The sequence below is a fragment of the Macaca fascicularis genome, chromosome 20 (genome assembly GCF_037993035.2).
Source record: "Macaca fascicularis isolate 582-1 chromosome 20, T2T-MFA8v1.1".
In the NCBI taxonomy this organism is placed as follows: domain Eukaryota; kingdom Metazoa; phylum Chordata; class Mammalia; order Primates; family Cercopithecidae; genus Macaca; species Macaca fascicularis.
Window position 1 is genome coordinate 20,100,638 of NC_088394.1, and position 13,523 is coordinate 20,114,160.

At 41.9% G+C, this 13,523-nt stretch overlaps 1 protein-coding gene across 17 annotated transcripts in view; it reads left to right on the forward strand.

Annotated features, from left to right (window-relative positions):
- ACSM1 (acyl-CoA synthetase medium chain family member 1) overlaps positions 1 to 13,523 on the forward strand; it is a 58,733-nt gene that overhangs the window by 28,760 nt on the left and 16,450 nt on the right. For 14 of the 17 annotated variants that reach the window (XR_012429357.1, XR_012429353.1, XR_012429359.1 and 11 more), the window contains one exon: positions 12,458 to 12,581. Coding sequence is in view for 10 of the 17 variants with exons in the window: in XM_005591403.5 (XP_005591460.2) it covers positions 12,458 to 12,581 (124 nt within the window). In the remaining 7 variants the exon portion in view is untranslated. Of the gene's footprint in view, positions 1 to 10,214; positions 12,582 to 13,523 lie in introns of all 17 variants that reach the window. The other 3 variants (XR_012429356.1, XR_012429355.1, XR_012429358.1) reach the window with 1 other exon arrangement.

The following is a 13,523-nucleotide window of genomic DNA, read 5'->3' on the forward strand; positions in this document are numbered from 1 at the left end:
AAAAGTCAATATTTCTAATAAAATCTTGTTTTAACCAATTACTTAGTTTTGTGCTAGTGCATTTTTTAAAATATTAAAGACCCATCTCTAGAAAGATTATTATGATTATTTTTAGTTATAGAAAACTGAATTACCTAACTCCCTCAAAAATTTATTTTATTAATGTTATTACGACTTATGTAGTTCATTCACAAGTACTCAGACTGTTTTATATTAAATACCCCTCTTTCTTGTACAATCTCATCATTTTTATTTTGGACAAAAATTTACCACACAAGATTCTTTCTTATATAAAATATCTTTTCTTTAAGCCTTTTTAAATTTTTTTGTCAAAAATACCTGTTTATTTTTATAACTTTCTTTATATCACCCTTATTGCCTGGTTTACCTTGTTTCATATATAACCCTTAAATAAGGTTTGAATTAGACAAAGATATTTTACTAATAAAAACGTTAAAAATTCTTAAATTGGAAATTACCCAGATACTTAATATCAAATAATAACCTTAGATCCTAAATTATGACAGGTTTGTTTACAAGCATTTATTCCATTACATTTACCTGATTAATTTAGTAGTTTACCTAGATTATTTGCAAAAAAGTGATAGCCAATATTTTTTAAGTTACTTTTCTATTAACCATTTTTATAGCTGTGAATTTCAGGTGTTTACCTAAGTAATAAAACTTATGGTTACTTTTAAGGATATTTATACCAATAACTCAGTATTTAGCTGTTTTCATTTAAGCCAACAATATTTCATAAGCATATACAATCAAAGATCCCTCTGTCTTGGGGTGGGTTTTATAGTTTATAACATGGCAAATCTTATAGTATTCTGCAGGAATAAACATGAAACGACTTGATCAATAGGTGCAAACAAAATGCTAACAATTCTAAAGACATTGCTGATATTTGGCCAATAATTTTAAAGTCAGCTAAATCTTTACTAAAATAAAATCTTATTTAAGTAAAGATTTTACTTAAGTCACGTGAACTTGAAAAAGCATTTAACTAGTCTTTTTTTTTTTAGTATCTGATTTAAGCACTTTTTAAAAGCCAGTTAATCAGAGCTCTTCATATATGTGTGTGTATATATATTATTTTATTTTATGATTTTTTTTTTTTTTTTTGAGACAGAATCTTGCTTAGTCAGCCAGGCTGGAGTGGCACAATCTCAGCTCACTGCAACCCCCATCTCCCGGGTTCAAGCAATTCTCCTGCCTCAGCCTCCCGAGTAGCTGGAATTACAGGCATGTGCCACCATGCCCGGCTAATTTTTGTACTTTTAGTAGAGATGGGGTTTCACCACGTTGACCAGACTGGTCTCGAACTCCTGACCTCAGGTAATTTGCCCGCCTCAGCCTCCCAAAGTGTTGGGATTACAGGCATGAGCCACTGGGCCCAGCCTCTTCATATATTTTTAGTCGTGAAAATATTGTATACACACACATAAATATATGATGTATTAGGCATGCTGGTAGAAGCACATTGTATAGACTCATAAAGACCTTTTTCTTTTTGCCATTTTAAAAAATCTTACCCTAGGCAGTTGTCAGCTAAATAGCCTTAAATTTGCATATTAAAGGCAACTCAGGTGAAATCAGATAGTAAAATTTACATCATAAGGTACAAAGAGAAAGTCTGGTATGCTAGAGGGAAATTAAAATGGATTCAATTGCCAGTTGAACATGAAATTATAGAAGCCTATGATAAAGGCCTTTAAATGCACACACACACACACACACACACACACACACACACACACACACACACACAAAGTTCCCATAGCTATTACTTCAGTACTTTAGCCATGGGATAAATACAACTTTGCCAGCTTGCAAAAAACAGATCCAAACGGTGGTTTTTATCTCAGTAGAAAAGTAACAGCACATTTAAAGCAGGCAGAAAAGAAAATAGAACCTAGGTACTCTATAGTTTGCAGGTCGACCTTAGGAATCTTTTTCCTTAATGTAAATGTGCACGAAGACCATATTACTTCTATTTTATATAAACTCTGGCAAGTAGAGATGTCATAAAACCTACAGAGTGCCCAGAAAAGGATCATTCTCCTTGTTTTCTCCTTATTCTTAGATTTGTTTCTCACTTTTTTTTCTTCTTAAAAGGAGGAACTGAGCTGTAGCCTAGGGTTTTTGTGTGATGGATCAATGTGTGCTGCTTGTGGGCAGGACTCCACAGTGTATCACCACTGAGTCATTCCTGCCCTCCCAGGTGTCTGGGTTTCTCTCTCCAGAGGTCTATGACCTCTGAGAGGGCTCAAAACCCTGGGTGATCAGCCCTTATATGCATTTGCTGGATGAGCAATTTTAAATTAATTTTTGTTGGGGATTTCCCTGTAGGGCTGCTGCATGTTGGGGAGGGTCAACCCCCTAGACACTCCCACAAGGCCCTTGGTCACCCAGGGTACATTTTTGACTAGGAGGAGCAAATGCCCTTTCTCTTTGGAGCTAAAAAATTCAGTCTCTCATTTATCTATGAAAACAACAGTTCAGTTCCTTAAGCAAATGCGCACGGATGAACCAAATCAAGATAAATTTTAGGAGAAAAAGCAAGAGAGAATTCCATGTAGAATGCAGCTCTGAACTAGAATAAGGATCCTGAAACAACAACTTCCTAGGAGAAAACCAACTCAGAATAAATCAAGGACCATCAACCAAAGGGAGGTCTGGGGTTCAGGAGGACTTACCAGTTCCACCGGAGGAGAAGCTCAAAGTCAGGTAGGCTTCAGTGGGCCCTGCTGGTACCTTAGCTCTGAGTTTGGGCAACTCCTTTGGGGTCCTGAGTCTTATCTGAGGCCACATGTGTTTGGGCACCAAACTATTGTTGACAAAGAGTGAAACTCTGTAAAATATGTTTAGAGATTTATTCTGAGCTAAATGTGAGCAACCATGGCCTGTGACGCAGCCCTCAGGAAGTCCTGAGAACATGTGTCCAAGGTGGTCAGGGTGTAACTTGGTTTTATATATCTGTGGGATACATGAGACATCAATCAAATACATTTAAGAAATACATAGATTTGGTTCAGAAAGGCAAGACAACTCAAAGTGGAAACTTCCAGGCTATAGGTAAATTTAAACATTTTCTCACTGACAATTGATTAAGTTTATCTGAAGACTTGGGATCAAAGGAAATGTTCAGGTTAAGATAAAGGATTGTGGAGACCAAGTTTTATTGTTCAGAGGAATCTCTCAGATAGCAGACTTCAGAGAGAGAGAGAGCAGGTTGTAAAATGCTTCTTACTGGACTTAAAAGGGTGCCTGTCTCTTAGTTGATTATCTCCTGGATATGGAAAGGAAAGAAAGAAAACAAAGGGGAAAGGGGATTTCCTATAGAATGTGGACTTTTCCCACAAAAGACTTTGCTGGGCAATTTCAAGATATGGCAGAGAAATATGTTCTGGGGTAAAATATTTTTATTTTCTTCCTTGTCTCGTAATGCTATGCCAGAGTCAGATTGGAAAGTAAGTCATGATATAAAGGGTTAAATAAAACCCATCTGATGAGAATTTATGGTTTGTAGGGCATGACTCCCCAGACCCTTTAGGTAGGAATTTGGCCAAGATTAAAAAACAAAAACAAAACAAAACAAAAAACAGAACTTAGTCCTCACTACCAACATTCTGTGAGGGCCATAGGCTCTTGGACCCCTAAAGTTTCACTATAAAATCACTGACATGAGCCAGATTGACTAACAGGAGAACAATATTGCAAATTTATTTAACATGTATGCATGGGAGCCTTCAGAATGAAAACCCAGCCTCTCAATGATTTACAGAAATTTTTATACTGTAAACCAATACTAAGATAGGCTTCAATCAATGTAGAGGTAATTTTGCCATGGTTAAGGACATGCCTGTGACACAGCCTCAGGAGATCTTGAGAACACGTGCCCAAGGTGATTGGTTTACAGCTTGGTTTTATATGTTTTAGGGAAACATAAGACATCAGTTAATATACATAAGGTGTATATTGGTTTGGTCCAGAAAGGTGGAACAACTCAAAGCAGGGGCTTCCAGGTCATAGAAGGATTTTCTGATTGGCAATTGGTTGAGTTTATCTAAAGACCTGGGATCAATACAAGAGAGGGTTAGGATAAGGGATTGTGGAGATAAAAGCTTTTATTATGCAGATGAAGCTTCCAGGTAGCAGGCTTCAGAGAGAATAAATTATCTTTTTTTTTTTTTTTTTTTTTTTTTTGAGACAGAGTCTCGCTTAGTCGCCCAGGCTGGAGTGCAGTGGCGCGATCTCGGCTCACTGCAAGCTCCGCCTCCCGGGTTCACGCCATTCTCCTGCCTCAGCCTCCCGAGTAGCTGGGACTACAGGTGCCCGCCGCCTCGCCCGGCTAATTTTTTGCATTTTTAGTAGAGACGGGGTTTCACAGTGTTAGCCAGGATGGTCTCGATCTCCTGACCTTGTGATCCGCCCGCCTCGGCCTCCCAAAGTGCTGGGATTACAGGCGTGAGCCACCGCGCCCGGCCGAGAATAAATTATCTTAAGGTCTCTGTTTTAATGTTAATGCTGGTTTGTTGTGCCTGAATTCCATAAGGGAGGAGGGTATAATGAGGTACATCCAATCACCCAATTCCATCATGGCCAGACCTCCTGTCTCAGGTTAACTTTAGAATGCCATTGACTGAGAGGAGGGGTCCATTCAGTTGGCTGGGGGTGCTTAAAATTTCATTTTTGGTTTACAGTACCATCCTGAGGCTACAGAAAAGAATGCAGACTGAGAGCATGGCCAGAAACAGGTTATATTGGTAAATCAGGTTGAGTGGCAAGAAAGGTTGAGAGAGAGAGAAAAGAAGAACATTAGCTAGCAAAGCTGGCCTTGTTAGATACATGAAGACTCCTTCAGAGAGAATAGATGGTAAATGTTTCTTTTCAGACTTTTAAAGGTATCAGATTCTCAGTCTCTCCTGGATGTGAGAATGGCATAGAAATGTTGGGGTTATCAGACCCAACACCAGGTGGTGGGGGCAATGAAGTCTGGCGGAGTCAAAGGATTGAGAAAAAGACAGTTTGAGAAGTCAAATGGGACAAGGGAGGCCATCGCGACTGTGGAGGATGCAAAGGCCCTGAGCTCAGGAAGCCCATGCTATTTATTGGTAATCCAACAAAGAAACAGGTGGTGAGAATGAGGAGGTCAAAAGGGCAGGCACATGATCTACAGCTGTGATGGTTTAGCATTTATAAGGAACATGTTCTGCTACTTGAGATAATGGGAATACAATCAATCTAGGAGCCTAGGAAGGCTAGAAGCAAGGAGTCAGCAAGTCTAGACACATTCCAGAGGACATTATGTCGGACATGCAAGCCTTGCCTCAGCTTTCTTCCCAACACTCAGCTTTTTCCCAACACTCAGCTTTTTCCCAACATGCCCCCTTTCTCTTTTTTGTAAAAGAGAAGGTATAATTATTACTATCATTATTACTAGCATAAAAGGTGACCTCTTTTAATTGAGCAAGGCAATTATAGGCTGTGCAGCCTTTAATTGCCAGTTGGTGATCCAGCTTCATTTTTCTTAGCCCTTATTCAAACTGGAGTTACTCTGGTTTGAATGCTTCCCACATATCTCCCCTTTCCCTTATTACAAGAGGACCCTTAATCCTAGGGGTTGCAGAAGGATGAAGGTCCATCTTCTGTAACTTCATGCTGAATAGAGGTGATAATATTCCTGCCTAACTATTAGGGTCTCTTATATTCAGGGTAGAAAGGAACTGAGTCAGAAAGCATTGGTCCATTAAACATCCATGACTCTGGTCGGTCTTCGTTCCTTCTTCACATTCAGATTCAACTGGCTCATGGCTCGTACTGGGGGAACCCGGTCCATGGTTGGAATCCATGGGTCCCTTCAGTCTCCCATTCCATGGTCGCACACATCTTGAGGGCATCCACATGGTTCATTCATCTACTGCAAAAACACAAGCATACCCTCACCTCCATGTTAGTAAATCTACTGACACAGAGGCAAAAACTTTTGTGGCTGTAGCCGGGAGGCCACTGATAATGAGAAACAGGCCCCTTGTAACAGAAGGCACAGGCAAAGCAAATTGAGGCTTTTCAAACCTTCAATTTGCACTGTACAGGTGGGTCCACTAGATGCTGTGGCTTATGAAAGATCTTCAGATGTTTGGTGGGCACCCACACAGGCACCCGATTGTCATCTGGAGAGACACAAGCAAATTCTCTTTGCCATAAAATTATCTTTAGGCAGGGATTGGAGGAAGTAGATTCAGAGGTAAGGAGAATTTGGGGGCCTAATTGCTCCCTGATGTTTGATAGGTGTTCCCTCGGAAGTTAGGAATTCCCTTTCACTCCATATTGCTGTGTGGGCATAGAGGACTAGGTAAGCATACCTATATACGTATATATATTTACCCTTTTTCCTTCTCCTAATTCTAGTGTATAATGGCACCTGCTTTTGCTAGGATGTCTCTCCCTAACAAAGGAGTGGGGCCTTCAGGTATAATTAGAAAAGCATGTGAAAAGAGTAAAGTTCCCCAGTCACAACTTAGGGGCTGGGAGAAGTATCTAGTGGCTTCCTGTCCTAGGACTCCTCGGATAGTGAGAGATCTGGAGGACAGTTGTCTGGGACAGGAGGGTAAGACTGAGAAGGCCGCGCCAGTGTCCAGGAAACAGTTAACCTCCTGGCCCTCAATGGTCAAGCATACCTGGGGAGGGTGATGGCATGGGCTGGCACTTGCCCCAGGCACCCTCAGTCCTGCTGCTGGATCATCTGGTCAGTGGCTTCTGACTCCGAGGACCTTCATCCCCTAGAGCAGTGGGCCTTCCAGTGATTGCCTTGACATAAGGGGCATGGACAAGGGGGCAGTTTATTTCTAGTCAGACAACCTTTTTTAAAGTGTCCTTGTAGACCGCACTGGAAACAAGCCCTATTAGGCATTCGATTTGCCCAGTCTTTCCCTTTTTCAGAGCCTCCAAAGTCCTCTTGCCTGAAGGCCGTGACTAAAGTAGTGGCCTTTTCTTTTTTTTTTTAACCCCATTTGTCCCATTCCACCTGCTCCTGATCGCTATTATAAAAAACCAAGGTTGCCAAGTTCAATAGGGTTTCTAAGTTTTACTCTGGGCCTAAGGCAGACTTTTGAAGTTTTTTCTAATGTCTGCAGCTGACTGAGTGATAAACTTATCCTTTAAGATTAGTTGGTCTTTAATAGAGTCAGGTGACAGAGAGGTGTGTCTCCTCAATGCCTCCCTTAGTCTCCCCAGAAAGGCAGTAGGATTTTCTTCCTTTCCTTGTATTATAGTGGACATCATTGAATATTTCATAGGCTTCTTCCTAGTTTTCCTTAGTCCTTCCAGCACGCAAGTTAGCAAATGTCTGTGGCACCAATCTCCATGTTCTGATTCTGCGTACCAGTGAGGGTCTACACTGAGAACTGCCTGCTGGCCTGTGGGGAATTTTTCTCTTTCCTGTTGTCATCCTATCATTGACCTGACTGAGATACCAGAGATCATCAAACTCTCAGGCTGCAGTTATGGAGGCACTTCTCTCATTTGGAGTTAGTGTCTCATCTAGCAGTAACATTATATCTCTCCATGTCAGATCAAAGGATTGTCCTAACCCTTGTAAAACATCAATATAACCATCAGGGTTATCTGAGAATTTACCTAGTCTATTTTAATTTGTTTCAAGTCTGAGAGGGAAAAAGGTACATACACTCTGACTGGCCCGAATTCTCCAGAATACATCTTAGGGGTGTTTTGGCTTGTGGGAAAGTTTCCCATCTGAATAAAGAACATAGGGATGACAGCACCCCTAGTCATTTTCTGATGAGCATTAGTCCTAGAGCATCCCCTGTGGTCATAATACTTACTCCTTTCCAAGATGCATAACCACCCATGGACCTCTGCTTATCAGATTAGTTATGCTCACCGATGTAGCAGTCCTGCACCTGTTTTCCTGCCTTTCTTGACAACAAAGAAAGGGGTCCAGGCTGCTGGATTCTAGTGGTCTTTTACCAGCATGCCCAACATTGCCTTTGCACTCAGAGGTGAGTTCTAGAGCTGGGCTAGGTTCCTGAGTATTTCATAACAACCCAGCTACCCCATCAAGATGCACTCCCATAAACAACTGTCCTTATGCAAATTCATTTCAGAGAGGATGTAGGTAACCTTTTGAGTCAGGATTGAGATAGAGTTGTTTTTTTTTTTAAGATAACCACTTTTCCAAAGTGAACTTCCTTTATGTCTGTGGACTAAACTGTCTAAGGCCACAAGACTAGAAGTTAGGATAATACATGTTACACCGTTAACTTTTAGCAAACTTTACTTCTGTTTAAACCCTTGTAAGTTTGGAATTTCAATTATCCTTTGCTGTCTATAAGACCTTGTTTAGTCTAAATTAACTTAGAATTGGTATAGATGGTTCCTTCCTGGTTCTGTACTTTAAGGCTTGACGGAGTGCAAACAGCTTGCATGTTTGAGCAGACCAATTATTAGGCAATTTTTCTAACTCTGCTTCTACAAGAGTTTCCCTGTCAATTACTGAATACCCATTGTGTGTGTGTGTGTGTGTGTGTGTCTGTGTGTGTGTGTGTGTGTGTGTGTGTGTTTCCTCAATCACATGGGAGGAGCCATCTATTGTCCTGTCCTGAATGGAGTTCCTGCTAGGTCTGGTCGGCCCTCTGTATGGTGATTAAGATTTAATTCCCTCGTTAGGAAATCTGCTGGGTTAAGGGAATTTTCAGTGGTTAATGTTAAATCACCTTTTCCTCACAGAATATCCCCAGACTTTAAGATTTTTGAGTTAGTAAGCTACATTTTTGCTTTTTTTTTCTTAGGATAGCTCTGAACTGGTGAGGTGTGCTCACAATGAGGTTTCTTCTAAAAGAAAGTTATTTGTCTACTTTCTTCTGCTAGGAAAGCAGTTGCTGCTACAGACTGAATGCAATTGGGCCATCTGTGGGTTACTGGGTTAGGATTTTTGATAGGAAGGCTACTGGTTGTCAATGGTCTTGAGAGGTGAACCCAGCTGGACTTCTGGGTTGGGTGGGGACTTGGAGAACTTTTGTGTCTAAAGGATTTTGTGTCTGAAGAATTGTAAATGCACCAATTAGTGCTCTGTGTCTAGCTAAAGGATTGTAAATGCACCAATCAGCACTCTATAAAATGGACAAATCAGTGCTCTGTAAAATGGACCAATCAGCAGGATGTGGGCAGGGCCAAATAAGGGAATAAAAGCTACTGGAGCCAGCCAGGCAACCCATTCAGGTCCCTTCCATGCTGTGGAAGCTTTGGGCTTTCGCTCTTCACAGCAAATCTTACTGCTGCTCACTCTTTGGGTCCACACTACCTTTATGAGCTGTAACACTCACCACGAGGGTCTGTGGCTTCATTCCTGAAGTCAGTGAGACCATGAACCCACCAGGAGGAACAAACAACTCCAGATGTGCCACCTTTAAGAGCTGTAACACTCACTGCAAAGGTCTCCAGCTTCACTCCTGAAGTCCTCAAGACCACAAACCCACTGGAAGGAAGAAACTCTGGACACATCTGAACATCTGAAGGAACAAACTCCAGACACACCATCTTTAAGAGCTATAACACTCACTGCAAGGGTCTGCAGATTCATTCTTGAAGTCAGCAAGACCAAGAACCCACTGGAAGGAATAAATTCCAGACACATTTTGGTGACTACGATAGGTGCTCACCTATCACCAAGTGGTGAGCACCATTGAACCCCTTTTGCTTGCTATTCTGTCCTATATTTTTTTAGAATTTGGGGGCTAAATATCAGGCACCTGCCAGCCAGTTAAAAGCAACTGGCCTGGCTGCCGGACTAATGACACAGGTGTCAGGCTTTCTGGGAAAGGGCTCTCCAACAACCCCCAACTCTTCGGAGTTGGGAACGTTGGTTTGCCTGGAACCAGCTTCCACTTTTCCTGTACTTCTGGGCTGAGCCAAGTGTCAACAGAGAGGAAAGCTATTCAGCTCCAGGGTTCCAACAACAGGTTGGTTGACCCTGGGGCCATGAGCAGAACTCTCAAAGTCATGTGCTTTTGGACTACACCCTTGTTTACACTGACAACAAGGTAGTATTGGAGTGTTATAGGGTCACGGAGAAGACCTTCAATTATCAATTATAGGTCTTAAATTTATCCTGGTTTTAAAGGAATAGGGTACACTACTTTTTCTTTAATTGCTCATATATCTCTTTCTCTTTCTCTCCTTTGTAGGTGGATTTTGGAAACACAGTGGAAGGATGTTCACTTGTTGCCCCCATTTCCACTATAGGAATATGTGCCTCCCTTTAACTTACTCAATTCGTTTTCATCCTGATTTGTTATGTTGTCATAGACCCAGTTCCAGTTGTTAAAGTACTGGGTTATCAGTTCTAAGGCCCTGGACAAGGATCCAAGGCTTGGAGATTGTATTGCAGTGGGGTTAAGCTGGGTAGAAATTGGAGAGGAGAAATCTTAAAAGGAAAGGTGGTCCAATTAGCTATATTCTGTCCTCCCTGCTGGATTATAGTTATAGGAAATTGCCATGCTTCAAGGTCTCCCTTGGCTCTAGCCTTTTGAATAGAATTTTGTATAGCACCACCAATTGCTCCAGGTTTTAATGTTGCAACTACAGGAGCAGTAAGTTTTGTAGCTATTTCATCTTCTCACCCATTAAGAGGAGAGAGAGGAGGTGGCCCTTCACTTAATTCAGCAAGTGGAGTCGATGGGCTAGTAAAACATACTTTTTTCAGTTTCCCTTTCTTTTCTTTAATTTCCTCCATTTCCTGTTCCTCACATTCAGAATCTGAGGTTAGTTTTTTACACTTGTCCTCCTCTTCCTCATCTGAATCTGCCTTATCATCTGTTTGAAATGATTCAAGAGCTGCTTTTATTAGCACCTACAATGACTAAACTGAGACTGGAATTTTTGCTCCATCTTTATATATTTTTTAAAAATCTCTGCCAATTCTCTCCCATTCATCCACCTCCATAGTCCCTCGTTCTGGGAACCATGGGTAAAACTGCTTTACTGCACTAAAGAGTGATAACAAATTCTGAGTACTGACTTTCACTCCCCCTCTTTGTAATAAATGCCTTGAGAAATTTAAATAAGCAGAATGTCTGCTTTCACTTTGTCCCATTGTTACACTGGTTCTTCTGAGCCCTCAGCTTTCCTGCCAAGTTTCTTTTAGACGTCCTTGGGTGTCCTTTGATGATGCGTCCTCCTATTTCACGTGCTCTAGCATTTCTTCACCAGGGTCTTCATTGCCCCATGTTGGGCAGCCAGGAATGTTGGGGTGATCAGGCCCAATACCAGGTTGTGGGGGCAACGAAGTCCGACAGTGTCAAAGGACTGAGAAAAAGACAGTTTGAGAAGTAAAGTGGGACCAGGGGGCCATTGTGACTGTGGAGGCTGTGAGGGCCCCAAGCCCTGGGAGCCCATGCTATTTAGTGGTAATCCAACAAAGAAACAGGTGGTGAGAATGTGGAAGTCAAAGGGCAGGTGCATGATCTACAGTTGTGATGGTTTAGAATTTATAAGGAATATGCTCTGCTACTTGAGATAAGGGGAATACAATCAATCTAGGAGCCTAGGAAGGCTAGAAGCAAGGAGCCAGCAAGTCTAGACACATTCCAGAGGACATTATGTCAGACATGCAAGTCCTGCCTCTGCTTTCTTCCCAACACTCAGCTTTTTCCCAACAGAAAGAGGGCAGGGCATTGCTGCATTAATAGATATTCTCTACAGATGTACATTTTCCCCCATAAAAGATGGCTTTGCAAGGGCACCTCTATTTGCTAGCCAAGTGGCAGCCATTTCAAAATATGTCAAAGAAATATATTTTGGGGTAAAATATTTTAATTTTTTCTGTTCACATCAGCCTTTTCTCTTTTTTTCTGAAATTTCTTCTGTCAGGGCTGTTCTCTGTAACACTTCTCTCTGTCTCTTTCCCTACACTCAGCTCAATCTGCTCTGATGTCCTGAGCAATTCATTTCCAACCCCTAACATGCATTCCCCATTCAGAAATACAAAAGCCCTTTAGTTAGCACAGTGTAGGCTCCATAAAAGAATATATGGTTCTATTATCACCCTAGCATGTCCTTAAGATCTCATCCTTTACCCCATTATGATTATAAAAATGTCCTTCTTAGCTATACAGAATGCTTCCCCAAGATGAGTTCTGATAAACACACAGTTCTCCCTCTTGTTACATTAATATTCAAATTTAATCCAAACATTCCAAATTGAACACAATAGCCTCACCACCACCCAACCCCCCACTGCCAGAATAGTTCACAGGGACTGCAGGAGTGAGTGATGTCCATTTGGTGATGGTCATCTGTAAAATGACCAAAAGGCAAATAAGAAAGTGAGGAACTAGAAGGATGAATGATCTGAGTGACAGACCTAAGAGCTCTGAATGCACAGAGCCGGGGTGGCTCACCAATGCCTGGCACCTTGTCTTCCTCTAAGTATCAGGTTCCCTGCCCTGGAGCACTGCTGTACTGGTGGGGAGGTCCTGTGGCCCAAGGACCAGGAGGAGTGGAAAAGACGGACGGGCCTTCTGCTCTACAACGTCTATGGGCAGTCAGAAACGGTAGGTGGTGCAAACCAGGAAGTATCTGAGACAGGTCTCAATTAATTTAAAAGTTTATTTTGCTAAGGTTAAGGACACACGCCTGGGAAACAGGTTTGTGCCTTTCTCCAACGATGATTTTGAGGGCTTCAATATTTAAAGGGGAAAGGGCAGATATTGGAGGAAAAGGAAGAAATTTTTTTTTTTTTTTTTTTTTGAGACGGAGTCTTGCTCTGTCGCCCAGGCTGGAGTGCAGTGGCCAGATCTCAGCTCACTGCAAGCTCCGCCTCCCGGGTTCATGCCATTCTCCTGCCTCAGCCTCCCGAGTAGCTGGGACTACAGGCGCCCGCCACCTCGCCCAGCTAGTTTTTTGTATATTTTTTAGTAGAGATGGGGTTTCACCGCGTTAGCCAGGATGGTCTTGATCTCCTGACCTCGTGATCCGCCCATCTCGGCCTCCCAAAGTGCTGGGATTACAGGCTTGAGCCACCGCGCCCGGCCAGGAAGAAATTTTTTAAAGGTGTGGGCAGATACGAGGCAAATGGTTGCATTCTTGTGAGTCTTTGATCAGCTGTTTACATGTGAGAGAAGGGTAGAGGAAGAGTCACTTGCACATTCATCTAGATCAGTGAATCTGCATTTTTACATAAGATAAACATAAGTCAGAGAAAGCAATTGGGTACGCATTTGTCTCAGGAGAGCAGAGGGATGATTTTGAGTTCTGTTCTTTGTCGGATACCTGTGAAGATGAGCTATCAATGTCAGGTTGAAATTTAACAGAACTGTTTTACAATAATGATCTTTGGGGCCCACAAGGAATTTTTTAGTGGGAAAATTGCAGGGGAGGCATGTGGTTTTGTTTTGTTTTTTATCTTTTTAGCTCTTATTTAGGAATAAAATGGGAGGCAGTTTCAACTGATGCAGTTCCCAACTTGAGTTTTCCCTTTGGCTTAGTGATTTTGG